This window comes from Thermobia domestica, chromosome 2 (genome assembly GCF_964235325.1).
Source record: "Thermobia domestica chromosome 2, izTheDome1.hap1.1, whole genome shotgun sequence".
NCBI lineage: Eukaryota > Metazoa > Arthropoda > Insecta > Zygentoma > Lepismatidae > Thermobia > Thermobia domestica.
Genome location: NC_137455.1, coordinates 181919471 through 181942530, shown reverse-complemented (window position 1 = coordinate 181942530; position 23060 = coordinate 181919471). Strand labels below are relative to the sequence as shown.

The window sequence follows — 23060 nt, the reverse complement described above, 5'->3', positions numbered from 1 at the left end:
AATAATTGTTGTTGGAGTATAAAAGCTTTCAGAACTATATAAGTCCTATAGATATTAATACAAAAAGGAAACAACCAATCATTTAACACGCCATATCGTCTACAGATGTGAATTCAATAATGTACAAAGAGTGAAAAAGTGACTGACTGGACGAAGATTCGAGCTCGGAGAGCACCGACTTCGAGAGTAAGAGAGTGAGAGGTTGTTCTGAGAGTCGGACTGGTGGTGTAGTGATTAAAGCATCGGCGCTGTATGCGGGAGGTTCCGGGTTTGAGTCTCGGTACAGTCAGTAACATTTCACTCTTTGTACGTTATATAAGTACATTTTCCTATCAAAGCTATAATTTGAAAATGTATTGTTCCTTCTAAAGGAATCATGAGCATTACTAATTTTTTTTGTTATTTTTATTATTTTGGCATTTCTGTGCTAAGTTAGCACAGGATTTATATTAAATCTGATAGTTTTAAGGTTAAATTCTATCCTTAATATACAAAACTAGAGTGGTTGCATATGCTTGTATTAGCAAAATGAATAGTATGCATTGCCTGTAATAACATTAAAACAACATAATTCTTTTAAAACACAATATGATCATATTACTTATTTGAATATGCATATTGATTTTTTATATACGTAATTTCTTTTTATAATCTCTAAAGTTTCGAAAAACACTTACTGTTATCATAACGGAATGCTGTTGTATGTTTATATGTTAATAGGATAAAATAGGTATGGTTAAAAAAAGAAAATAGCACGAAACCTCTGAAATATATATATATATATGCTTTATGAATGTATGGAATAAACTGTGTCTCATTATGCGATTGTGTTTATGCAAACGGAAAGGTTTATGGTAGAAATCACAATGTAAAGTTAGTTGTGTCTACGAAAGAGGAATATATCCACCTCGCTCATTCACTGTTGTGGAACATTTCATCTCAAAAATTGAGAACTGTTTACTTTAGAAAAAAAAAACCTGGAGATGGAAATGTTTGCTTTTGAAAATAAGCTCCTTATTTGTTCATCAAAAAATTTTATAATAATAAACAAGTTTAAAAGTGAAATATATATATATATATATATATATATATATATATATATATATATATATATATATATATATATATATATATATATATATATATATATATATATATATATATATAATTAGATGATACAGGTAGTTCTTTCAAATATATAAAAGTTGTAAAATCAAAACAAAAATACTTTTTTCAAATGTAAATAAAAGACAAAATCCTTCAGCTGTACGTCCCACAATTATGACCTGTAGGCTAAAGGAGACGAGTGAGTAATGAAAGCGAATATTTATAAAAGAATTGATGGAATGAACATAGGGGAGGAAATGCCAATACCGCGAAAAACTCAGATGGCCTGCTATCGAACCAAGGACCCTTCGACAAGAACTAAGTTGTTTAGCACTGAGCCCCCTGATATCTGATTACTGATTGAGACGAACGTTTGTGATACGTCATGAAGCCGGCTAATATACACAATATTCTGTTCTAGAGAATAAAGCAATATAAAGGAAACTAATCTTCACTAACGAAACTTAAAAAAAGAGCAAAACTCTTTAAGCATTTGCTTTTATGATGTTTACTTGTGGACTTTGGAAATCGTACGAAACATAATATTTTCAAGGTTTAATTTTTGCAAGAGTACCACCATATATCAATGATTACTCACACTCAAAGCTGAATATAAATATGTTCATACACTCAAAACATTATTTCGTATGAGTTTCTGCTAATATGTTGTTCAGGGCTTTAAAAGTCCCGGGTGCCGGGTCAACATGGGGACTGGAAATACGAGTCTGGCACCTAGATTATTTTTAATGCAAAATGTAAGTCCATGTATCAAATTGGATTTGTATTATCGTGCCTCCTAATTTAGAGAATTGGCATCTCCCTGTAGGTGAGAACAAAAATGTTCGAGTACTAGCTCATGTACATTCGGAAATCTAACTCTGTACTACTAGTCTGCTTCTTTTCGCTATCGCTTTCTTCAGTTCCAAACCAAACTACCTTGGTAGTTCTTGTAGAAAAAGAGTAAAACAGAAAAGACGCTAATATAGTATGTCTATACTTCTTATTACCAAATATTACCAAAACAAATACCAATATTAAAAATTTCTAATATTACGAAAACAAACTCACAATTGTAGCAATGGTGTGTGAGGATCGATTGCTAAATGGTATCATCATCATCATAGGTATTCTGCCTTTATTGGCAGGTCACTTGCCGCAGCTGAGAAGCTTCCATGCTCCACGGTCCTCCGCTAACCTTTTCGTCTTCGCGTATGATCTTTCTGTTTTAATATCATCCATTAATTGTAGTCTCCTTCGCCCCCTCCCTCTCTTTCCCGCCACCATACCCTCTAGGACGTCCCTCATGATACAATCTCTTCTTAGGCAATGTCCCAACCAGTTTTTCTTCCTCTTCCTAATATCTAAAAGTGTTCTTTTCTCACCCACCATTTCTAACACTCTTTCATTCGTTTTCCGCTCGACCCAACTAATTCTTTCCATTCTTCTCCACACCCACATTTCGAAGGCTTCCAGTCGATTTTCGTCACCTTTACGTAATGTCCACATTTCCGCCCCATACAGTACAACACTCCACACGAAGCATTTTATGAGTCTTTTTCTCAACTCTTTCTTCAAGGTCCCACAAAACAGACTTTTCTTTCTTTTAAAGGCTTCTTTCGCCATTCCTATCCTTGCTTTTATTTCACGTTCGCATTTCATGTCATTACTAAGAATACTACCCAGGTATCGAAAACTATTCACTTGTTCTATTTTCTCCCCTCCTACTTTTATATTTGACACAGACCCCTTCGTTTCAATCACCATGGCTTTTGTCTTTCTAACATTTATTTTCATCTCATATTCTTCAAAGCCTTTTCTCATTTTTTCTAACATTTTATTGATTTTCTTTTCAGATTCTGCAACAAGCGCCATATCGTCTGCAAATCTTATGCATCTAATCATTCTACCTCCTACCGAAATGCCATCATCATCATATAGGCTCTTTTTCACTATCTCCTCTAGATAGACATTAAATAGTGTTAGCGAGAGGCAGCATCCTTGTCGAACTCCCCTTCCAATTGCACTCTCTTCCATCAGTTCTTTCCCTATCCTAACACTTACTTGTTGGTTCATGTATAAGTTTCTTATGAGTCTTCTATCTTTCCATTCCAACCCTATCTTTGTTAGAACTCCCAACAACAATTCCCAGTTCACGCGGTCAAAAGCCTTTTTTAGATCAATAAATACAACATACACCTCTTTCCCTTTTTCTATAAATCTTTCACCGATCACCCTTAATAATCCAATAGCATCTCTTGTGCCCTTGCCTCTTCTGAACCCGAACTGCTCCTCCTCAACATCTTTATTTGTTCTTCCGTATAACCTTCTGTTCAGTATTCGGAGCAGAATTTTAGCTGCATGAGATATGAGACTAATAGTTCTATAATCCTCACGTCTCTTTGGGTTCGATTTCTTAGCCATCGGTATCATGATCGTTTTCAGAAAGTCTTTTGGCCATTCTCCTGTTTCATATATTTCATTGCATAGTCGCCACAATTCTTTCTATCCCTTGTCTCCTATATTTTTAATGAATTCGATTGGTATGTTATCTATTCCGGTTGCCTTTCCATTCCTAATCTCGGATATTGCCTTTTCGAACTCATCCCGAAGAATACTAAATCCTTTATCATCCTCGCCTACTTCATTTTCCACTTCAACATTTATTCTACACGGTCTATCCCTATTCTCATATAAGTCTTCAACGTATTCTTTCCACCTTCCTATGACCTCATTTCTCTCGCTGACTACCTTCCCATTCTTATTTTCTACTGCCATCATAATACTCCCTTGTTTCCTCCGAAATTCCATAGATTTCACCTCCTTGTACATTTCCTCATATTTCCCAACTCTTTCTAATTCTTCTATGTCCTCGCATTTTCTTTTGTAAAACTCTTCCCTCGCTCTGTCTGTTTCTCTTCGTAATTCATTATTTAACTTTCTGTACATCTTTCTGCCCTCTTCTGTATCAACCTGTTTCCACATCTTCCTCTCCCTCATTTTCTACAACATCTGCTCTGTAACCCATGGTTTCTTAGCAGTTTTGTGTTCGCGGTAACCTACTGCTTCTTCTGCAGCCTGCTGTAAGCAACGTTTAATATGTTCCCACCGTGCGTTACTACCTGCGCCTATCCTTTCCTCGTTTGAACATTTTTCTTCGAATTTTTCAACGAAAAGATTTCTTATTTCCTCGTTTTTCAATTTTTCAGTATTCAACACTTTGTTACCTACTTTTCTTCTGCCTACATTTTTCAGTTGAATATCTACTTCGGCCAGCACAAGATTAAGATCAGAGAAAATATCAGCCCCGGGAAGGGTCTTCGCGTTCTTTAAGCTATTCCGTTACCTGTCCTGAATCATAACATAGTCTATCTGATATCTTCCGCCGTCTATTGGTGATTTCCATATATATCTTCTTCTCTTGTCTTGAACCAAGTGTTCCCAATTACTAGTGAATTCTGTCTACAGAAATTCACCAGTCCCTCTCCCCTTTCATTTCTTTCGCCTAAACCATATTTGCCTACGATACTACCTTCCTGTTTTTCTCCCACAACTGCATTGAAATCTCCCATTAAAATTATGCATGCATCCTTCTTCTCCCTATCTATAATTTCTCGTGTTTTCTCATAATTTTCCTCTACTTCTTCATTTGCATGTGAAGTCGTCGGTGCATATGTCTGTATCACCACTAGATCCTTCGTTTTCCCTTTAAGTCTTAACATCATAACTCTATCATCAATAAATTCTACTTTCACTACCTTCTCCTTTAAGCGCTTTCCAAAATTATTCCTACGCCATTATGACCGCCCTTTTCATTACCTGAGTAAAAAATTCTATATCCTTCGCTGTTCAATACCCCATTATCTTCCCATCTAACTTCGCAAACGCCTACCAAATCTAAATTATTTTGTTTCATTTCTTCTTTAAGATTTTCTAAGTTTCCTCCCTGTAACATGTAAATGGTATAAACAATGTAAAAGATGTATAGGATACGAATTTTTGCAAGAGCATTAAGAGCATTTACTGCAGAAAGTGCTATATTTGTAGCCATAGACTAATAGTATTACTTGGAATTTCATTACATTTGGTTTTTTATACCGACAAATTTTTAATGTGTACAAGTAAGAGTGGGAGAAGTGTATAGAGGCCAATAGAAGATGAACTTTCAAAGCACTAGGACTCTAGTTTCGAAAACAAAGGAAAGTTATATATGTAGCTATAATATGGTAGCCTGGCTACTATCAATCTTCTGCGAAATTTATTTGTAGATTACAGTAAGAAACTGCAACATAAAAGTGTTCCCTGAAGCTTTTAATGCGACTCAGAGAGGGGATCCGATATGTCACGTCACACCAAAACTGCTTATTTCTGTTTCCGTAACGTAAGCAGCGCTTTTTTATTTTATTTTATTTTATTTTATTTTATTTTTTGCATCGTTTGACGCTTTCTATCTCTATAACTAAGAAATATACTAAATCAAAACTTTTGATCAGAAAGGAAGTATTCGTTGTTGTTAATATTGTTATATCACACGCAAATACTAGACTTGACTTATACAATTCCCCTTTATACATTGTCACTATTTATTGCTAGTTTATTGATTCCTTTTATTTGGTTATTTTTTAAATTATCATTGACAAAACTTACTGCTAATTCGCAAATATGAATAATAATGAAAAGTAAGTTAAAGCAAAACCGATGTTTTTCAAAACCGCCTTATGCAAGGTATTCCTGTGTATCTATTTATAGTAACACTGACAATGCTTTTCTGGTAAAGCAATTTGAGATTCTTACTAGGTCTCATATAAAATGTTACAAATTTTCATTTCTTATACAGAAATGTGGAAGAAAAAAGTTCAAAATTCAGATTGAATTTTTGCCACTTTCTTTATTTTAAAATACAGGGTATTCGGCCTAAAAATTCAATAAAAGAATTCATAACTTCTAATCTAATTATTGTATTGTATCAATTGAGTAATGAAATTCCGTTAATTTGTATGGCGTATACCAACAGAGATTTAGATGTTTTATTCATTTATTTTTAAAATCAATTATGTATATGTACTTAAACAATACATGTCCAATAGCGATAGTCTTTGTGGGAATAATTTAACTTCACTCAGACTATGTTACACAAAATTGTTGTCGTAATTATATGCGTACTGCTACAATCACGAACAACCTAAGCTTCTAGTACCAATTATTCCCGCCATAAACTCATAGGCGCTGTTTACCATATTAATCGACTATCGACTTTTCTTTTTCCTTTTTCTCTATTTAATGAAATTGTTACACTACATAATTTAGTTCTACAAGTAGAGAAACGCAATTTTTCCCTTCGTGGATGATTGCCATCCCACTGCACATACGCATGGACAATACTTCATTGTATACGAATTGCGTACACCACAAAGAAATCAGTAGCGATGTGGACTCCACAGTATAAAGTTTTCTGTTTGCTAGTTTTTGTCGAGCTAAACTCTGTAACACTTGTACAGTGGGCTTTCGTCTTAAGTATCGATTATGACCTACAGACAATCTACCTACGTTCGAGTACATCAATACATAGGACAAATGCTTTGTAAAACCGTAAGTTTACTCTCATTGTTGGGCCACCACACACAGAGTACTGTTTCAAGAAACTCGCATGCCACCTAGTAGCCTTGACCTTATGCTATTTAATTTTTTCGTGATCTATGATCTGTGAGATTGCATTCGTGCTGCTATCAACAATATTACACCGGAAATGTCAAACAACACGTGGCGAGAGTTAGAATACAGGTTCGACATCTGTCGCGCTACAAATAGTGCACATATTGAAGATATAGTGCATAGGTGTGTAAAAAAAAAAAACTTTTGAGTTTCTCTACTTGCAGAACTAAACATTTTGGAAATATTAACAAAAAATTGGATATTCTCCAGGCGTATCGGAACAACAAGCTAGTTCAGTCTTCAGTGGTAAGGCAAGAAGGATAAACATGGATAAGAGAAATATGATGGAAGCAGGAATACATATCACCAAATGAACATAACATACAAAATGGGTATTAAAAAGAACGAGCAAAGCACAATGGAAGAAAGAAAGTGTTGAGTTTGAAAGAAGCGTGATGTCTGTACACCACTGTTACCAGAATCAAAATACATATCAAAGATAGGTAGCCAGATTTTATTAATGTTGCCAGAATTCAGATTTAAAGCCGATTTATATTTATGACTAAAGAATATATTTTTTTAATTTATCGTTGTTGTTGTTGTTATTGTTTTCATTTCTGAACATATTACATTAATCTGTTTTATATTATGTGTATGTTGCTTTAGGTGAAGTGACAATCCCGACATATTCTTTTCTTGCGACTTTTTTGGGTGTCTAATGTGTTCTTTAGTTTGGGTATTAAGAATCCGCTTGTTTGACCTATATATAAAAATCATATTCAGACCGAACACGATAAATATCTGACTTATTTAACACGTTGGCTGCCATGAGACCCGAAAACGGGTCTCAGTGAACGTCACGCGTGGAGCCGTGATACCCCCTTTTGGACATCATCTTAGCTACTGCTTCAGGCCGCGATACCCGCACGGAGGTTTCACTTACTATTCGTTTCTCGTATTAAAAATAATCTTTGGCCTCAAAATGTTACACTGGATTTGTGGCCCAGGGCCAGAGAGCACCACTTGCTGACAACGATGGCGTGAAATTGTCCCTAGAATTGTTGTAATAAAAGAATTGCTTTCTTATTGTTTATAGTGAGTTTATTTTGTTTATTTTCAAAACAACTATTTATTCATTTGTATGGTAAGTTAGTTATTTGATGTTGGTTGAATTTTAAGAAAGTAAAAAAAAGAAGAAGAAGAATAGAAAAGTAAGGAATTATATTCTGTGTTTGGTGGAAAAAACCAAACTGCTTCATGTCCACAAAAGTTTCATACTTGGCCCCTCGATGTGCTTCACACAATTTGGCCTTGGCAGCCAACGTGTATGGATCAACGAAATAACTTTTAAAGTTGGTGAGATGCTTTTCTATATATATATTTTTTTGTGAGGAAGGGGGGGGGGGGATACTGGAAGCTGGAAGCAGATCTTTTATGCTTTCAAGAAACGTTGAATTTTTGTCGATAATTTTGTAAACTAAACAATTTCTATTCAGGTTTTATCTTCTTTGGGAATTTTTAGGAACTTGCAGTGATCTACGTGATTGATTAAACCATTTTATGTAAGGTACGCAACTTACAACCATTCTTTTGTCTTATTTGTTATAAAAACTATCAACTATAAGTCATCTTATCATTAAGATGACTTGGACAATCACAAATTAGTAATACCGAATATTGGCCTTGTACAGTGGTGGATAGGCTGGTTGTTGATGTATGTAAGTAGTACTTGCAGTGGGGTTTCGATATAGCCCTACTTTTGTTATAAATTCATTGTGCGATTGGATAATCAATAAATCTAAAAAGGAAGACATTTATCGAATTCACGCTTAGAAAAGAACTTCAACCTAGGATGCTGATTATTGAATCGTTCAGATATTTGTAAAAGAGTATTTTAATCACGTGCAAGTAGTAAAACGTCATCGACATAACAATAACATCTAATATATTTAAATGTATCCTGTTGTAAACTAGACGTTTCTATCTGATTTAAAACAATGTTTGACAGTATCGGAATTAGTGTGTTCTCCATGACTAGACCGTCATTCTAGAAAAAGTAATCATTCTCAAATTGAAATACATTGGTTGTTAAACAGACATCAAGCAGTTGTGATCCAAAATGAGTTATTTTATAATAACAGTAATGTAGTACAGACACTACACTTCTTCCAAACTTAACTTTTTTTCTTCCACTGTGTTCTGTTCGTTCTTTTTAGCACTTTTTTTTTAATGTACGTTCATTTGATGGTATGTATGCTTGTTCTCATACCATATTTCTTTTATCCGTTTTTATCCTTGTTATCTTACCTTACCACTGAATACGGAATTTGCTTGTTGTTCCGATACGTCTGGAGAATATTTAGGTTTCCTACGGAAGCATATATTGATAAATAACCTTTTTTTTTTGTTTGTTTGTTTGTTAATTTGAGTCATCCTCCCATGCGCCTACATAAATGTATGTTATTTATTCATTTATTTTTGGAAAATGTTAGTTAGATTTGAAGTTATTGTTTTTTCTTCTATTGGACGTTTAAGATGAACATTGTATTCAGTAATTTTCTTCACTGAAGCACAACATGATGATAAACTAGAAAATTTGCGGCAAAAAATAAAAACTAGATTTTCGCCAAAAGATGTTACGAACAAACACCATTTAATTATACCTAAGGTATATTCATAAGGTATCTCTAGATTAATCATAGTGCATTACTTAAAATGTTAATTGTTTTCTTTCGCATTCAGCAATTAGCAGCGTTACTTATTGCAAGGCAAGTAATTGGAAACATAAAGGAGTCTGCTCTTCCATATGTGATGGAACAGCTACGTTTAGCTAAACTCAGTTTCGATCTTTTCGGAGCCTTGAGTCCATCTGAGGAGAAAGAAGAAGGTTCAATAGATGAACCTGGGTCAGAAACTCCTGGAGGAGAGTTGGAAGATGAAAGTCCCAAGAAAAAAGTTAGTCGAAACATTAGTCAAGCAGAATTAGAGAGCTCATTGTTCAAGGTAAGAGTTGCTAATTTCAGTTGTCAAAATTGAACACTAATAAGCTTAATTTCGCAACTTAACATGTCGTTTATGTATTTTGAAACCAAACTAACAAACTCATGTTTGCGCCTTTTTGTATTTACTTTCAAAATTACAGTTATTTAGAAATATTGTAAAGTAAGCTTATAGAGCATTATAAGACATTAGATTTTCGTTCAATGCTATTCAATAGAAATTAGTTAATACCTCCAGTTTAACATATCATCTCCAGGGTTCTTACAGATTATGATGAGAAAAATCCCCTGATTTTTCATGACTCTTCATAAGAATTACATGAATACATGAAATTCTTGTGAAGTCAGGCTCCTCCTTCCCTACAGACGACCCTCCTCATCGTCCTCTTCTGCTCTATGCTGACAATACCTTCACTTCTATAAAAGAAATTGGTGTTTAACTTAAAGACAAGGTAAAATATTAAAAATATGGAAAGTGAGCCAAGTAATATATACAAAACGCTATTAAATAAATGAATAAACCTTTTTCAAATCGTTTCTTATGGACCAGAAATTTGGGTGTGTAGTTTGTGACGTCACAATTGTTGGGTTCCCAAATTTATACACCATACAGACAGGCACGTAGCCAGGATTTTGTAATAGGGGGGGTCCGTGACGAAATATTGCGGTTATCACGCCAGGGGCTTGATCATTCTGAACTACTTTACTGTAAACATATATTGGTTCGTTTAGCCAGGATTTCGTAATGCTGGGGGGAGGATAACATGAAATACTCTGGTTACACACCAGGAGCTCGATCAATCTAAACTATTTTAGTGGCAACACGTATATTGGTTTGTTAGGACAATAAAATGAGGATATGCTAGTAAGTATTTCAATAACGAACTATCTCTCGAGTAAAAGAATAAAGAATCTCGAGTAAAATAATATAAAAAACTATTGAAAAAGTTATAATATTCCGAGTTTGTTAAGTTCTTCTTAAGAGTCTATCTGATCGAATCGGTTTCTCGATCAACATTTGTTGTCCATAGGATTAGCATGGAGCTAGATGGAATTTGGAATGCTCCGTTAAAATAATATTCATTTTCAACTTGACCCCCCCCCCTTCCCACACACACACACATAGTTTCCTCTACACAAAGCTACTCATAAGAAAGAGTAACCATACGCTTGCTGTAGCTTTATATTTTTAACGCTGATTCTTCTTTTTCTCGTTTCGTATTGTTTCATCCTTCCTTAATTTTTGACATTTCTGGTTTCGAAGGAGGGGGGGTCCGGATCCCCCGGACCCACCCCTTGGCTACGTGCCTTATACAGAATATCTTTGAAACAACTATTATTTCATACAATATCGTTTTGTACATACTACCCAGCTCACTTTCTACATTTCTATATTTTTCATTGTCTTCATTAAAAGCTATTCAAGCTATTCATTAAAATTCAAATAAATGAGGATGAGCTTGCACTTTTTCTGAGTTTGGTTTTATATTCATATACAAATTGTCACTTTTTTTTGTCTTTTAAAAGACTATACATTTAACTATAACTAGATTACATATCTCGACATAAAATACGTACAAATATGACCAAACTTTCAAATAGAAAATGGAAAACAGCAGTTTATTTGAATTAAAGCTATTAAACTATAATTAAAAACAAGATTAACGCAAAATCGTGACAAACATCTATCAGGCCAGGCCAGGAACTTACTGAAATTTATGTCAAAGAAGCCCTTCTTCTTCTTTATCTGATTTCGTTTGGTATCAATGGCTAACTCCATTTCATCACTTTCACGTTTCAGACGTATCCTCAGTTGCTCCAAGTTTCGCAGTTGTGCATCCAACATTTCCTTTTCAGCTTTCTTTTCATTGTGCTCATTTTTCTCTTCCTTCTGCTTGTACAAGTACTCTTTGTAGCGTCTCTGAACCTTACATGTGGAATAGTATCTTCTGGTAATTTGCACATATTTAATACCTCCTGCCTCCTTGTACCCAGTTATGAATATGCCTTTCTGCTATAACAGTCTTTCATGGATATTTTCCATTAACAGTGATATATTGAAGAAAACTCTCTTTCAACCGTTGCATTTCCATGCGAGAATGACAGCCAAATTTTTACTATCTTCAATAAGTATTTATATTCCTCAGTGCCAAAAGAAACTCGCTGTAAGCAGCGTTAAGTCCTAATTCGTTATTACTCTGGAAGACTTCTTTAAGTTCTCCTGAGTTTAGACTGGAGAAAGATATGCATTCTTTCCCAGAGTTTTCAGTAAGTTTACCATTTATGATGTCAGACATACAAAGTTCATGTAGAGGAAGAGACAATCTTTTCTTTTACCTACATGGGGTGAATATTGCATTATCTTAAGATCTAACGAAAACATACCTTTAACTGCTTTGTACTCTATATTACTGTTCTATTGAAGTTTGGTAATCACAGAAATTAGGATCCAGCAGCAATCGTAAATATTCCAGTTTCTGTTGTTCTCGATTCCTATTTGTACAAGAAAATGTCAGGTAGCATATCTAATGTCGACATTTTTGCCCACAATAAGATTTTCTGCTTCTGTCACATCAATACTTAACTGCCCTACAGCATGAAAAACGAATGGGGCCATTGTTCTTAAAGTCTGAAACCGATGCAGAATAGGTGGCATTCAAAGGCTACCATCTTGCGAAAAGTCGGTTCGCACTTAATAAATGGATTGCTTGCTGCCTTCTTTAGAGTATCTCTAAGTTTCGTGTTTGGCAGCTTTGCTTATTGTAAAAATTTCATTATATAGTTCCAAATTTCTAATGCCGACTGAAAACAAGTGCCACTTTCCAGCCAAAGTAACTTGTACAACTTCACAGGAAATTTTATACACCCTGTGATCTCACTAAACTTTCTTCTACGAGCTGGAAAATCACTGCATAAAAAGTAGTGCAGGTAACGTAGTAGTATACACATATTCTAGCCCACAGATTCACCCCAACATCAACGATTCATAATGGCTTTACATTAAAGATATTTCTGTCATTTTTCAAGTGTTCTCCATCCCTAAAGAAAAAGAAGAAAATTTCGAAGAAACTTTACTTCAAATCTTTCCCAGACTTTCAATCAGATTCCTTGAGATTCCCTGACCATTTTTAATTTCCCTGAGTTTCTAATTTGTAGAAAGTCTGATCTCCTGCTCCCTAAAGGATTAAGGAGATGGATGATAAATCAGGGGTGTCTATTCCCAAATAAATAAATAAATAAATAAATAAATAAATAAATAAATAAATAAATAAACAATAATAATAATAATAATAATAATAATAATAATAATAATAATAATAATAATAATAATAATAATAATAATAATAATAATATTATTATTATTATTATTATTATTATTATTATTATTATTATTATTATTATTATTATTATTATTATTATTATTATTATTATTATTATTATTATTTCTAACTTTCAATACTTCCATCCTTAAGAAGTTATATTGATTGAAAAGTGTGGCATGAATTATACACTTTTTATTCAAAGTTTTATTTGCTGATTGGTTTAGAAAGTTTCAACTAATTTTCCCTCAACACTAGAATTTCAATGACACACTTCGCACCGTGACTCTTCCTTGTGGATACCCCTGGAGAAATGCAAACGAATGATGCTATAAGTATTAATGGATCATAAGATAATGGGAATATCTTGAGAAAATTCATAGATAGAAATATTGCCCATCGTAGTTCACATGGACTGGGATGAAAACTATGATCTGCGTATCTCACGACAGCTCTGTAATTAAGCTACCATAATTCTTTTTCTTTCACTAATCCGTCTGTAGTTCTTAGAGTGTCAGAACTATTTTTTTAAAGGTTATAAGTTAATTATCAGTACGGGTTTGATCAAGAAAATTTTCTGCTACTATTATAAAACATATGTCATTATTATAATTGTGTTACTTCGTTTTGTTTAATCCAATATGAAATAGTTTTTCTTTCTATATACATTTTTCCTTCTATTCTAAGTAAAGATTCACGATAAAGTTTATTTTTACATAGAACAAGAAAGTGTAAATCAAAGGATGTTCAAAAGAATCAAAAATGAAAATTAACAGTAATATTTAACTGCTAAGAATTAACAAAATCAAATTCAATGTTATAATACAACATGTGTTATTTATAGACCATATCCAAGTTATCTGATTCAATTTTTATAATTGACTGACTTATTTATTAGTTTATTTCTTTATAATTTTTAAATGTCAACACGGGTTATTCGATTTCCAATGTCTTCGTATATTAGTAACTGTAACATGTATTAGATTGATAAGTATCGCGAGTGTGCAGTTGTTATACAGCACTCGTTGTAGTCAATAATTTGATTTCTGGTATAATTTCCATCTAATACCTGCCATACATAGACAATATTGAGAATCTATTAAGTATAACTAAGTCAGAGATGTCAAATTTTAACATCTAATTGGTCACTGAGCAAGTAGTCAAAATATGACATCACTAATATACATGTTAGCTGAAACCAGAAATCTTGTCAATTGTGCATTTGTACTTATACAGTTTTTACTTATTTAAAATACAGGAAAAAAATTATTTTTACTAACAAATTTCAGTCTTAACAATTTCATGTGTCTCTTTTATTACAGTATGATGGAACTTTTGAAGATCATTTAGAGATGTTCATCCAATTTGGTTACGTAGTACTATTTTCATCCGCCTTTCCTATGGCAGGATTGTGCGCTTTGCTAAATAATATTATTGAAATTCGAAGTGATGCGTTTAAATTGTGTTTTATTTTTCAACGACCGTTTGGACAAAGAGTTCCAAATATTGGTACTTGGCAGGTAAGAATCATTTTAATCTTATGCGGAAAATTTAACAAATATTCTAAAATTATGAAGTTATATTTTTCTTTCTTTTTATTAAATCTTAAGGAGAAGTATTGTGTGTCTAGTACTCATGGCCAGTGTCACAAAACAAAACCTACAACTTCTACTTTTTTTTTTTTTTTTTTTTTTTTTTTACACAAGTTGAAAATATTATTAAGCAGAAACACTGCAATATTTGTAAGTCATTTATGAATACTAATGTTTACCTCTAATTTGTTACAATTTAATGGTACAGTTTTAAATAAGCTGCACACTGTATTACAAAAGTAGTATTTTTTTATGAAACATGGTCCAGGACGTAAAAGAAAAACAGACAAATAAGTTATTTAAACCAAGTTTTAATAATAATTTAGAATCTATAATATAAAGAAAAGTAATTTACATAACTACAACTTTCACTTGAAAACTGCTTAAAATTTTCTTTTTTATTACTAAATTTATTTAAAATGGGTCATATTTATAGGGTAAGTCGAATCATTTTTGTTTATACTGATGCAACCATAGCTTCCAGTTGTTTACAGGTAATTTAAATTATTAGCTGCTGAACATTTAAGAGAGATATGACAAGTTATACAAGCCTGATACTCCTTAAATAAATCAAATTTTCTTGTTTTATAAAAGTAAATAGTTGAAATATACAAAAACGAATATATGAATAGTCCATTTTCTTATTTTTAATACATTTGTCAATAACCCACATTTAACCTTAAAAAAAGAGTAACTAAAAATAATACTCTACTCTTTAGTTCATTTTGATAACTTCTCGTAAGCTTAATGGTTAAGTTAACGTCGAACTCTTGATACCTTCTGACGATAACTATCATAGTAGTCTTGAATTGCTTATTTATTATATTTTTTAAAAAGAGAAATTTCTACGGAACTGATAATCTGATTCCATAGCAAAGGAAATTAACCACCCATTTAATATTAAGATAGTATTGGAGAGAAGCACACTTATAACACTACTCAAAATATGCTCAGATGAGCAGAGCTGGAATCTCATATCCCTTTACTTTACCACACGGAAAGTAAGCCGTTGGCAACAAAGTTAATGTTTTCTTTAATAATCAATTACTCATAACGTGAAATCATGTAATAATGTATTTATTTGTTATTATTACACTAAAGTATCAAATAAATATTAAAGAGATAAGATATACATATTTTGGCTTATTTATAAGGTATTAAGCTGACAGAAATATGGTCCTTGTGGAAAGGCCACTTTTCTTAGCTCTTGTGGAAATATTTTCTAATACAACACACCCATTAAATATGAAATTATAGTATTTATACATAACTTGTTTCTTTCAGGATGCAATGGAATTGATGGGCATTATCGCTGTTCTTGTTAATTGTGCACTCATTGGCTTATCAGGACAAGTACAACGTATGTTCCCAGAAATGTCAACCACACAAACAATCGTTTTTATTGTTATTTTGGAAGTAAGTGTAACTTTTATTTTTAAAATGTACACTAACACTTCATTTTGAAGTCGTACACAAATATTACTAGCGCCAAAGTTTTTACATAGGAGATAATTTTAAAATTCTCTCAATTACATCTAAAGCTTATTAAAAGGAAATAAATAAAACTACGTTATCTCCATGTACGCATTACAATAATGCATGCAACAATCAACAACAGGTTTTTCCACAGCTGTGAGGTTACTCCTGAGTTCATTTTGATAACTTTTCGTAAGCTTAATAATCAAATTAATATCTAACCCTTGATAACTTCTGACAGTAATTATCATACTAGCTTTGTGTTTATTACTTATATCGGCGGGGAGACATTGTTTGACATACTCTGCGATACAACCAGGTTTACAGTGTTACAACATATTTTTAATGGTACTACGTCAGGTTATTAGAAATTTCAAGTCTACATCTTAAACGAAAACTTACAATATCACATTTGTTATTCAATGTTGCAAACTAAGGACGAGTATTAAAAACATCCAGAATTTGGTGATCTCTACAGCAATAATAACCCAAGTGGGATGTATGAGCCAATGCACATCTAAAGTAGTTTAGTGTCTAGTACTATTGTCATTGGTGGATTCTGAAAGAATAGGAACAAAGTTACAAGGATTGAAAATTTGACTCTTCAAAAGTCTTTATTTAAAAAAAAACTGATTAGATAAGCACTTCATCCAGTCGCAAAATTAGTTTTCAACGTAAAGATCATAATACCGTTTACAGCAATTAAATATCTTAAAACATTCTGGGGATATGATAAGTATTGACAAAGTTTGCAACACTGCTTAAAATTGTGTAAGTCGGAGAAGTTGTAATTACACCTGCCAAAAACTATTGTTGGAATGTCATAGAAGCAAAGAAAAGCAACAATTGTTTTAAATAATTCCCAAAAAATACGGCATTTTAAGTAATATAGCAATCTCCGGAACGGTTTAAGATATCAAATTGCTGTCAATAGTATTATGGTTTTTATGTCTATTCAAAACTATCTACGCAATTAGATGTGGTACTTATCTAAGCACTTTTCAAAATAAAGTCCTTTGACGAAAGTCAAGTTTTCAGTTCCTTGTAGATTTGTTTCTACTTGTTCCGAATACGTTACATGATGACGATATTATTCGACACAGTGCAATAATGAAGAGCAAAACAAAATAATAATAATAATAATAATAATAATAATAATAATAATAATAATAATAATAATAATAATAATAATAATAATAATAATAATAATAATAATAATGACAATTATACAGTATTTTTGAAAAGTAGTAACTTTATTTAAACATTCTACAGATTGTATGAGCTAGTAATTTGTTTCAAATGTGTTCATATGGAACCTTTTATAAAGTGTTGAATTTGTAACGCCATCAAGAAACGGATAATTGAAATTACACAGTCCATGAACTAAACCTTCATTTTGACGGGAAGAAAGTTTAATTTCACATAAATGTTCATTTCCTAACTCATGTTCTTAGCCAAATGCTACTCGGATCCAGTTTTAAAACGTTTTAAACAACACTTCTTTTCTTTATTTTCCCCACCATTTCAACTCAAAACAGAAGAATATAGCGAAATGAATGGTATTTCTAGGTCAATACTATGAAACCACTGTGGAAAGACAGGAGACAAAAGGCAGATTACTGGTGTCGTTTCGTGCTTTTGTTAGTAATCTAGTTACTGAAAAGAAGCTCGGGCCTTTCCGAAATGTAAGAATTGGGCAGTTAGGCTCGTTAATTACGGATGGAATAAAAGGTCGAAGTGGATATGGTCTCTTTCTTGTAGGTAATTCTACGGCCAGTCTCAAGAAATATGGTTCGTAGCCCGTAGATAATTATGTTCGTGGAAACTTGTGAACCATATTATTTGAAACTGGCTGTAGAATTAACTACGAGAAAGAAACCATATCGACTTCGACATTTTTTTTTTAAGATAATGCGCCTGAATAATCAATTCTTACTATACTGGTCTTCATTAAAATTGCAACATCAAGATGGAGACAAGATAGCAGCACCAACGTTGGTATTTAGAGATGGTAGCCTATGGGCGGTTAGAACAATTGCAATACGACGAGGCATCCAGAGGATGAGCCCTTGGATGTTCTCCTGGGGTATGACAAGCTATGCATTTTCAATACGATGCTACAACTCATTAACTGTGGCTGGCATATTCGCAGGTGTGAAATATATTGTGCAATCATAGACCAGACGTGTTCAATCGCGAGAGATCGGGGGAACGCGCCGGCCAAGGAACATTGTGTCCAGCCAAGAAGTGTAGAACAGTACGTGCAACACGAGGGCGCACGTTATCTTGTTGGAATATAACGGCAGGACAGCACTAAAAGGAACCCAATCGGTCCAGCACCTCGTCAATGCACCGTTGGCTGATTAAAGTCCTTCAATGCGTAGGAAGCACGAACGGGCAAGGAATCCATTGGCACCCAACACCATAATACCATGACGGGGTGACATGGGATGCAAAATGAAGGTGTCTCCAGCCTAGTACCACGGTAGCACCAGATACGGATACAGCTATCATTGTGCTGTAAATAAAATCAGAATTCACTTGAAAAGAGAATGCTCTGCTATTTATCTTTCCATGATCGACGTTTGAGACGGCATTGTAGTTTCCATACCTTTGCTATGCAGTCAATGGCAGCCGTAGCAATAGTGCCGTACAAATATGCCCTGCTCTACCAGACGACGTAGAACTGTTCGTGGAAACTTGGGCGCTGTGCAACAGCCTCCAGTGCTTTCGCAGTATGCGGGATGTGGTTGTCCCCTGATTCAGCAGAGCCATTCGGACAAACCATCTGTCCTCGCGGCCAGTGGTATGACATGGTAGTTGGGATCTGCGTAGTGCTTTTGTTAAGCCATCGAATCCATATGCACTGCAATGTGGTAAACATTCTGTCCAATATGGACACCAATGTCGCGGGTGGAAACTATATTCGCGATCAAAGGTCGAAACTTGATGGAAGGATTGACGCATTAGACATGAGGCATATTTTAACCATTTGCACACACTTACCATATGCACAACCACTGAATTGTGGCTCTTTGGCCGGCCTCCGCTTGCTGTCACTAGATGGCATAGCCGGCGCTTTTTCTGCTTCTCTTAATGAACAATAGAAGTACATAGTGATGTAGCATGTAACATAGTGTTCAAATTTGGAGAGAAAATTGGACAGAGGGAGATGAAACGGAAAATTTCCGTAAATTTGCCTTTTGTCCTTTTATAAACGTATGGGACTTTTCCGTAGGCCTGCTTCAATGGGTTAATGCTCGGCGGAAGGCTTTCTTCTGACTACGCTTCCGTTCACCGATGTGGTGTTGCTATGAGTTTTGTAGATCGTCATCTCTTTGTCCCTCGGACTCATCCAACACATTTGTCACTTTCGTCAATCAAGCACTACATAACCAAACGCCAAAAATTTGCCCTCTTTGGAAATCAAAGAGGTCGCTCATTTTACACTATCACTGTCTGCTCAGTTCACTGAGTACTGTCTTTCTACAAGACCTCATGAGTATGGAATTCGTGCTAACACACTACCACCAACAGACCGGCACTGCGGTCGCCGCCTGACCGTTTCCAACCAAGAAATTTGATGAGTTCCCAATTATAGGTGTTTCCATAAATTCATAAGTATATGTGTGTGTGTATATAACAAGAAAATAGCGAAAACAACACCGTAAAAAAACGAAAAGAATGAAAGAAAGAAACACTATAAGCTCTTGTGCTGAACATTAAATCAGATAGTTGGGGAAAGAAGTGAGAAGATGCGGAAAAAGACAGAGAAGTAGATGTGAAGCATCGAGGTTGGTTCCGTATTATATTGCATAGTAGTGTGATAATATTGAAGGTTTGTTTGTTTGTTTTCTTTGTTAGTCCCTCTTCAACACCGAGGCTGTACAAGACATAGACCTACAGTTTAACGTCGAATTCTATTCGCTAATTCTTTGAAACTATTTCACTTCACTACACTCTGAGTTTAAGTCCTACTTTTATCTTTACCATTATTTTTATTGTTGCATTCTTTCTAATGCCAACTTTGCGTACATATCTACATAATTAACATTACTCTTTTCATTATTTCACTATTTACTGTTTTTAATTATTATCTTCGGTGATTCTTCATTTATTATTATTATTATTTACATGAATATGCATACATGTGGTTCTAGATTTTATTTCCAATGAAGTACTTGCCTCAGATACAAACTTCATTTATGGTTCAAATTTCATTGTACGCAGTAGATCACGTCTCATATGATCTAAGTGGTACAAAGGGCAAGGTTCAGCTCTAACCAACAACTCAATTAAAACGCATTTCTCCCGTACTATCATCAACCAATCCGTAACACTTGTTTCGTTTTCTTCACTGAAATCTTCACATTCAAAATGCACATGACTCTGCATACCAGTACGGAGCCAAACTGGATGTTTTACTGCCAGATACTTTTTCTATCTTTATTAAGGTGTTTGGTTTACCGAAATTTCCTTGTATAGGCTATTTATTCTGTCCGTCCGAGAAATAAAATGTCTCAAGAACTACTTAATTGGTGACCATCAGAATCTAGAGGGTCAAAAATTAACAATCTAATTCATTGATGTAAGTGATCCATTCACGGGAACGGTAGAAATTAATCGTTTCTGTTTTTTTACGTTGATTATTAAAGAGTAAAAAATGTAATAAATAGCAATTGATTAAGGGTCCCAAGAATGTATTCTATCTCTAGTCTAACCTCTCTACTACCAGAGAAGCAAGAAAGTTCGTGCGCTTTTTAACCACTCCCGCGTCCATTTGGCTGCAGCGGCGACATCTGTCGCCGTAGCATGAAAGTTTTGACTGTTTCGGAAAGCTTATTCATTGACGCATCAGCCACGGTGAATACAACAACGCATTCGTTAGTGTGGTGTGTAAAAATCACTCGTGATCAAGTCAGTGTCAAATTAAGTTCTTAGAGCTTGTTTGCTTTACGAGTTAAAATTGGGGACAAATGGTGCAGAAGCAACTAGAAAAATATGTGTTGCGTTCGGAGAGGGTGTAATAAGTAAACGTACAGCACAAAAATGGTTCCAGACCTTTTCAACTGGTGACGAGACCCTGCAAGATAAGCCTCGCTCTGGGAGGCCTAAATCAGTGGATATGGACCACCTGAAGGCCGCTATTCGGGTAAGTCTGCATCAGTTGGGGAAGACCTGGAAACTGGGTCAGTGGGTCCCTCAACAGATGACCGCTACGAGCCAAGTTCTAAGACTGAATATATGTTCATCTTTGTTGACGAGACACAAAATCTGTCCAATTTTGGATCGTATATTAACTTGTCACGAGAAGTGGGTCATATATGACAATAAAAAACGGTCATACCATTGGCTATCACCGAATGATTCGAAGCCTTTGACTGCAAAACCGAACATCCATCAACGCAAGGTTTTACTCTGTGTTTGGTGGACTACAAACGGTATCGTGCACTAAGAATTCTTGGAACGTGGTAAGACAATTACCAAAGATGTGTACCCATCACAACTGAGAACGGTAGCCACCAAACTAACCCAGAAACAGCCAGCACCAGTGAACAGAAGAGGTGTGCTCTATCACAAGGACAACGCGCCCTCACACCGCAAAACAGACGCTAGAGATAATCTCAGAACTTGGTTGGAGTTTCTACCTCATCCTCCCTACTCCCCAGATGTCGCCGCTTCGGATTACCATTTATTCTTGGCCATGGACAACTTTATACGTGGCAGGCAGTTCAAGACTAAACAGGACGTCAAAAATGCAGTTGCTGAGTTTTTCGAGTCTCGGGAACAAATATTCTACAAAACTGGCATTTACAAGCTTGTTGAGCGCTGGGAGAAGGTTGTAGAAGCAAATGAAGGCTATTTTGCCGAATAATAAACCGTTAAAACCCTGTAATTGACAGTTTTCTTTCATAGTATAAAAGCGCACGAACTTTCTTGCTTCCCTGGTAAAACCGGAAGTGGTAGAAATCTGTTACTACTACTTGTTTCAATATTAATTAAGAAAACATCATACTATACAAACCAAACTCCTTCATGTGGTGTACACGTGACATTGCTACTTGGCTTTTTCTTCTTGCACTCTCTGTGTGGTGCGCCTTTTTTTAAAACGAAATTATAATGCTTTTATTATCTAGGTATTTTACTGTAAATCAGTTGTTTTCCGTGCCCATGTCGGATTCCTTTTTTATTTCACGAAGCAGGTACGGAAATAGAATTTAAAAAAAAGAAAACTCCTAGTACACTAACCCGTAGTAGCTAAATCCTACCAGCTGGCTTGTGGCGTTCATGTCTTTGGGGTGATGTGTGGTCAGTACATAAGCTTCCCTTGCCGTTATTATTGGCTTTCTAAACCAAAGTTCGCTACTTCTTTCGTTCAAGTAGCTCCTTAATTACCCACGACGCTGGGTGGGCGTTGCAATCCCAACATCATTTAGTGGATACGAATGGTCACCCATCTTTCCTCGGACCAAATCTGACACTGCCTGACATCGCAGAAGCAGTATTTCAGTGTAGCTAAGATGTTGACAAATAGATATAGAATTACTTACAAAAAAAAAAAAAAAAAGTCAAAACATTATCAAACAACACTAGAAAAATATGCTATAAGTACTTTCACTAATTTTTTCATTATTATAGAGGGAGGACGTAGTAAGAAAAAGAGAAAAACGTAGTATAGACAGAAAGGTAGCTGAGAAGCATACTATATATATATATATATACATACTACATATAGCATACTATATATATAATATTTTCTTTCATTTCTAGTACTTCCTCTTTGTGTTTGAGAAAGCATTTAGCGAAAGTGCTTATGGTGAACTCTTTCAGTATTCATCATCATTATAGGTACTACGCCATTATCAGTAGATCACTTGCCGCAACTGAAGAACTTCCATAGGAATGACTCTAGGCAG

The 23060-nt window shown here is 34.5% G+C and overlaps 1 protein-coding gene across 2 annotated transcripts in view; it reads left to right on the top strand.

Moving 5' to 3' along the window:
• The window catches only part of wwk (anoctamin 8 white walker), a 246261-nt gene that overhangs the window by 211028 nt on the left and 12173 nt on the right, over positions 1-23060 (top strand). For both annotated transcript variants that reach the window (XM_081748153.1, XM_081748155.1), the window contains exons 12-14: positions 9499-9759; positions 14398-14595; positions 15952-16083. In XM_081748153.1, coding sequence (XP_081604279.1) covers positions 9499-9759; positions 14398-14595; positions 15952-16083 — 591 coding nt within the window. The remainder of the gene's footprint in view (positions 1-9498; positions 9760-14397; positions 14596-15951; positions 16084-23060) is intronic.